At 50.8% G+C, this 5,329-nt stretch overlaps 1 protein-coding gene across 2 annotated transcripts; it reads left to right on the top strand.

Annotated features, from left to right (window-relative positions):
- Positions 1-273: 273 nt before the first annotated feature.
- Fabp5 (fatty acid binding protein 5) lies at positions 274-3,887 on the top strand. Of its 2 annotated transcripts, XM_052180881.1 has the most exons (4): positions 281-441; positions 2,520-2,692; positions 2,991-3,092; positions 3,638-3,887. In XM_052180881.1, exons 1-4 carry the CDS (start codon positions 363-365, stop codon positions 3,689-3,691), a joined length of 408 nt encoding a protein of 135 aa, XP_052036841.1. In that variant the 5' UTR covers positions 281-362; the 3' UTR covers positions 3,692-3,887. The 2 variants fall into 2 exon arrangements, with proteins under 2 accessions (XP_052036842.1, XP_052036841.1); XM_052180882.1 differs by lacking the exon at positions 2,520-2,692 and having other exon boundaries at positions 274-441.
- The last annotated feature ends 1,442 nt before the right edge of the window (positions 3,888-5,329 follow it).

The following is a 5,329-nucleotide window of genomic DNA, read 5'->3' as shown; positions in this document are numbered from 1 at the left end:
CGGGACCACGGCAATCCTCGGGTGGCGGTGGGGACATTCCTGGGCCTGTGGGACTGCGCCGGAGTTGTCACTAGGGGAGGCCAGGCGAGTCGCAGCTTGCAGGAGCAGCGGGAGACGTGCGGCGTCCCGGTGCAGCGCGGCCAGGGTGGCACCTTCAGACCCCGGGCACAGCCCGGGGCGCACAAATCTGGGCGTGGCGAGGGCGGGCCAGGCTGAGGCGCGCGTCCTATTGGCTGCCCGACACCACCCCCACACCAGCGACGATATAAGCGCAGATGGCGCCAGGCGCAGAACAGCGCCCCCGCTACCGCGTCTCTGCTGCTTTGTGCTCGCCCGCTCGCCTGCCCGCTCGCCCGCCCGCCATGGCCAGCCTTAAGGATCTCGAAGGGAAGTGGCGCCTGATGGAAAGCCACGGCTTTGAGGAGTACATGAAAGAACTAGGTGAGACTTTATCTCCGAACCCCTCCCCGGTCCTCTTCCTCATGGGGATGTGTTGGTCCCTTCCACCATGTGGCCGGGGAGCTGCGCGGAGCACCTTGTGGCGGCTAGGATGGAATGCCTGTCTTTGCCGCCGGCTCCGGACGTGGTGGGCCACCCTGCTCCTCTCCTTTTCTGCTTCTTGTCCCTGAAACAGCCCCTCATTGCTTCCGGTCCTTCACAGGTGCGTGCCAGCCGTGGTTGTCCCTTAATGCTATCCCCACTTCTCTTCCTCCCCTCACCTGGCGCCACCGTCCTGTCCCATCACCCTCCCCTGGCGGGCAGCACTCACTCTCCATTCTCACCTTGTCGCATCGCATCTTTTGTTCCTCGATGGCGCCAGCCAGTCCCCTTCCCCGGTCTCTGAGAGGACACCGTGTGGTAGGGCGTGGTTTCTGCAGAAGCTTTTTAGAGGCTATGAATGATGCTGCTTAGATCCCTTTCTCCACAACGTGTCTCGCGGCCTCTCCTCGCCGCTGGGCTGGCTGGGCGTGGCGCCCGCGGCGCTGCACGGGCCCGGCCCACAGCTGGTGCCATGTGGGCGAAGCTCAGGGACACCCACTGTGCATGGTGGTAGTCTTGTGACCCTTCTGTTCTGGTTCTTTCTCTTGATTCTGGAGACTTGGGCTTGGCTGGAAAACTATAATCAGAAACTGCTGCTGCTGGCCTGTGGTTGCCAACTGCTCCAAGATGGGTGTGACTTTGCAGCCGCACTTGCTCCTTAAAGCCTAACCTGGCAGTGGTCAAGGTTCAAGCTCACCCTCACTGGAAATAGTGCTTCGTTGTCTGTTGCCACTGAAGCCTACTCTTAAGGCAGGGATGTGTGGGTTGACACAGAAAAGACAGCGAAATGGACCTTTGTCACCGAAGTGGGATGGGGTGAAGGAAATAGGGACTCTCTCAGAAGGGGTACTGCTGTTCCCAGTATCCCTGGACGTTCAGAACCAGCCTATACCATGATTCTGGAACGTGCAGTTTGCTGGCCTCATGACCGCAGACGTGCGCGCGCACACGTGCGAGGCTGCACAGGTGTGAGTGAGAACCAGTAGAAAGGTCACTGTTGGAAAGCAGCTGGGTGCTTACCTGTGAGTGCTTAGCTCTCCGGGAGTTAGGGAGGTCTAGGCCTTGCCCACAGATACTGGGCATCAGACGAGGGAGCCCAGCAGACTCCATGGGGACACGGAAGGAAGGCTGTCTGCTAGGATCAGTCTCCCTTCTTGTGAAAATGCCCTAGGTTCCTTATGAGTGTCACCACCAAGGACAGGGACATAAACTACTGCATAACTCAGTAAGGTGGCATTTCATACCTATGTAACTACTGGAAATAGACAAATTGCACAAAATAAAAATCAACCAGATACTCAAATAGTACAGTGTTTTCAGACAGCAAGTCAGGTTCCTAACATACAGAAAGAGCCCTACCATGGAGAATTACATCAGCGCACAGCTTTGAAATGTTTGTTCTTTCCCAGGGTATATTTTCCCCTACCTATTAACATCAGAGTCATGTTACTCACTTAAAATACTGTGCTGTATGGATTGAAAGCTTATTTAAAAACATCTGCCAACTGTTTTTATACTTACATTGTTATTTTGGAAACACAGTCTGTATGCAGCTTAGGCTGACCTTGACCTTTTGACCCTCTTACCGCCATGTCTCGAACGCCGCACTTACATGCGTGTGTCCCCGTGCCTGGCCTGTGCTAGTTGCATTGGCTAAGGTTAGGGGGTAAAGTCTTGCCTGACTGACTTTCTGAGGCCCAGGAGCTCAGTGGCTAGTAGCTGAGGAGTAGAGTCGTGTTGCCAGTGTGATTTGCCTCGAGTTCTGTCACTTCTGGCTAAGGCCCAGCTCTCATCTGTCCAGTGGGGGCATCACCCCTGCCTGCCCCAGCTCAGGATGACACAAGGCTTACCCGTGTAACGTGACAGCAGCGTGCTAGCGATGCACGACTGTGAGTGCGAGAGAATAGGCCGGCAGGTGGGATGATGACGAACGAATCCTTGCTGATACTGTGCAAATGATGTCATTTCCTGTCCCACAGGAGTAGGACTGGCTCTCAGGAAGATGGCTTCTATGGCCAAACCAGACTGCATCATCACTTGTGATGGTAACAACATCACTGTCAAAACCGAGAGCACAGTGAAGACGACGGTGTTCTCCTGTACCCTGGGAGAGAAGTTTGATGAGACTACAGCTGATGGCAGGAAAACTGAGGTCAGCTACAGCTACTGTGAGATGAGAGAAGCTTCTAGAGTTACCCATGACGTTGCATTAACAATGTCTGTGCTTATTGCCAAGGGCTGAGTGAAAAAAATTACTTTATGGAGTTGAATTTTGATAAATTAGTAAAAGTCCCAGGACTAAGGAATGAAGACATCTTGAGTCTCTAGATGGAAAAGCACATAGTTGTGGGGGAAGCTCAGAGAGGGAGCAGTGAAGGTGTGCTGGGGCGGTGTGGGTCGTGGGGGTTCTTGCACTTTGGAAGATTATGAACTACTCTGCGTTTTTGCAGACGGTCTGCACCTTCACAGACGGTGCCCTGGTCCAGCACCAGAAGTGGGACGGGAAGGAAAGCACGATAACAAGGAAACTGAAGGATGGGAAGCTGGTTGTGGTAAGAATCAAAGTGCTTGACTCATCCTGGGGCTTGGCCTTGTAGCCACAGTCGTCATGACCATCTTTGGCCATTGGGTTTTTAACAAGAGAAGGAGGACTTAGGAGGAAAATGCTCAAAATAACAAGTTAGAGACAAGAGTCCTCATTACTGAGGTGGCCCTTGTGGGGACAGAGAAGTGATGGGATTCCCAGGATGTGGCTGGAGCAGTCTCTTCCTGGGCCGCAGCAGTGCTGTGAGAGCTGGCAGCCCACCAAGTTTCCCTCTTCTGGGACAGAGTCCGCCCCCCCCCCCCCCCCCCATTTATTTAAGTAAGGGATATCTGCCAATGCTGCATGAGTAATTTAGAGATCATGTCCAGTGCTTTAGTCTGCAGGATATACAGCAAATGCACCTATTAACAAAACAGCAGGCCCCTCGAGTCCGGGAACCCTGAAAGGAGTATTTCCTGTAGCAAGGCTGTTTACAAGCTTCTGTAGGATCCTGCCCACAGCACACGCTGTGAAAAGCACAACCAGCCTGAGTTTGTATCTCTCCTCTCCTAGGAATGTGTCATGAACAACGCCACCTGCACTCGGGTCTATGAGAAGGTGCAGTGAGGGCTTCACCGTTGCCCTGGACAGGAGTCAGCTCAGTGAGCAGGACATAGATAACCACCGACTTCACTTCTTCGGTTTTATTTTATGACTGTTCAGTTCTCTCCATCACAAACACTTTACACGAAACCCATGTCAAACTTGGTTTACCCAGGATCGTTCCATTCCTTTGGTTAGTAAATAAACGTGTTTGTGCTAATTCTGTATGTATGTGTGTGTTCTTCAAAGAACTGGAAATTGCTGATACATTATAACAATTAGAAACTGAAAAACTCTCTGGTGTTCTTCAGGGTCCCTTATGGCTGATATAGCCTAGCAATTTGTAGGCGTGGCCAGCTTCTTTTGCAGTGAATACACGCCCGGTCACTTAAGCTTGTCCTGTATCATTTGAACTTCGTCAACTCAAGAATTTGAGACTATTCCTATTGAACAATAGCTACATAAATTTTATACTATAAAGGAAGATGCAAGCTTATAAATAGTGTGATTATAACATCTGTAAAGTCCAATGGAACTTTCCTTCAGAGTATGGGAGACCTGTCTTGTAGTGAGATCTGCTGAGGAAGTCTGAAGCCTGGACAAGTGCAAGGACAATCCCAGCTTTAGAATGTTATGTGCTGCTGGTCACTAGTTATCAGAGCGCCACAGCTCTCAGGTCTGTCTGTGCGTTTTCATCTGGAAGTACGCGATGTCCTACTCATGATGTAAAGAGTTGAGTTTTAGTCTTGCATTTCTCGGTCTCAAACACAAATACCCACAATCGACGTTTGAGAAATAGGTTATAGGTACAGACCTTTGTGTACACATTCCCCAGCACAGCATCAGAGAGGCTAACTCTGTTATCTGCATTCTGCAAATATGGGGAAGGCTGTTTGACAAGCTAACTTATTCAAGGACACAGGAAGTAGAGCTGGGTTGCAAAACTCACTTTGCTATGTGCACTTAATGTATTTAGTCATTCTCAGCAGGGCCTCTTCCTGGAGTGTCCAGTGACCCTGAGGTTAAAGTCTCTTAGTGAACTCAGATTTTTCTATGACCACCTCCCATGTGCTCAGAAATGACCTAAAGCTCATCAGTCAGTCCTGTAACCCCAGCACTCAGAGCCTGGGCTACATAACAGGACCCTGTCTCAGAAAGAGAATTCCTTGGAGCTGGTACCTAGTAGGCTCTAGAAATGTGGCGACTCAGTTGAACTGTGCATAATGGGATTTCAGAACTTTGCAATGAAAAGTAGACCATCTCAATGGCTTTTCTTTGGAACAGGGAGATAGAAACTCACCGGGGGACCAACCTGCAATCCTGTCTCATTCTGAACACTGGGATTGCAGTGTGCTACCACATCCAGAGCATAGATCCTTGCTTTAGATTGGACAGTGCTTTGTCTGACTTATCATTCATTTTCGAATCTCTGTGCCTGTGTCCCCCCCTTTTCCTGTTTTCTGATAACTAGACATTTGACATTTCCCCTGACCCAGACACAGGGCTAAGCACTGAAGTGTTTGTGATTCTCAGAAGCAGCAGAGCTGAGGTATCTGAACTGGGTTTCTGTGTTAATGATGGTATGTGTGTTCCCAAGCTTTCTGGCAAGTACAAGTCAGAATGGTGAGGGGCAGGGTCTATGCCATGCAGACTGTCCCCCCG

This window comes from Apodemus sylvaticus, chromosome 4, assembly GCF_947179515.1.
Source record: "Apodemus sylvaticus chromosome 4, mApoSyl1.1, whole genome shotgun sequence".
In the NCBI taxonomy this organism is placed as follows: domain Eukaryota; kingdom Metazoa; phylum Chordata; class Mammalia; order Rodentia; family Muridae; genus Apodemus; species Apodemus sylvaticus.
This window is presented reverse-complemented; position numbering and strand designations above follow the sequence as displayed.

What these genes read in the sequence shown, in the direction of transcription:
- Fabp5 (XM_052180881.1), top strand. Translation starts at nt 363, where the DNA reads ATGGCCAGCCTTAAGGATCTCGAAGGGAAGTGGCGCCTGATGGAAAGC. An exon ending in GGAGTACATGAAAGAACTAG is followed by an intron (nt 442 to 2,519) that starts GTGAGACTTTAT and finishes CCTGTCCCACAG; the next exon opens with GAGTAGGACTGGCTCTCAGG. An exon ending in CTGATGGCAGGAAAACTGAG is followed by an intron (nt 2,693 to 2,990) that starts GTCAGCTACAGC and finishes GCGTTTTTGCAG; the next exon opens with ACGGTCTGCACCTTCACAGA.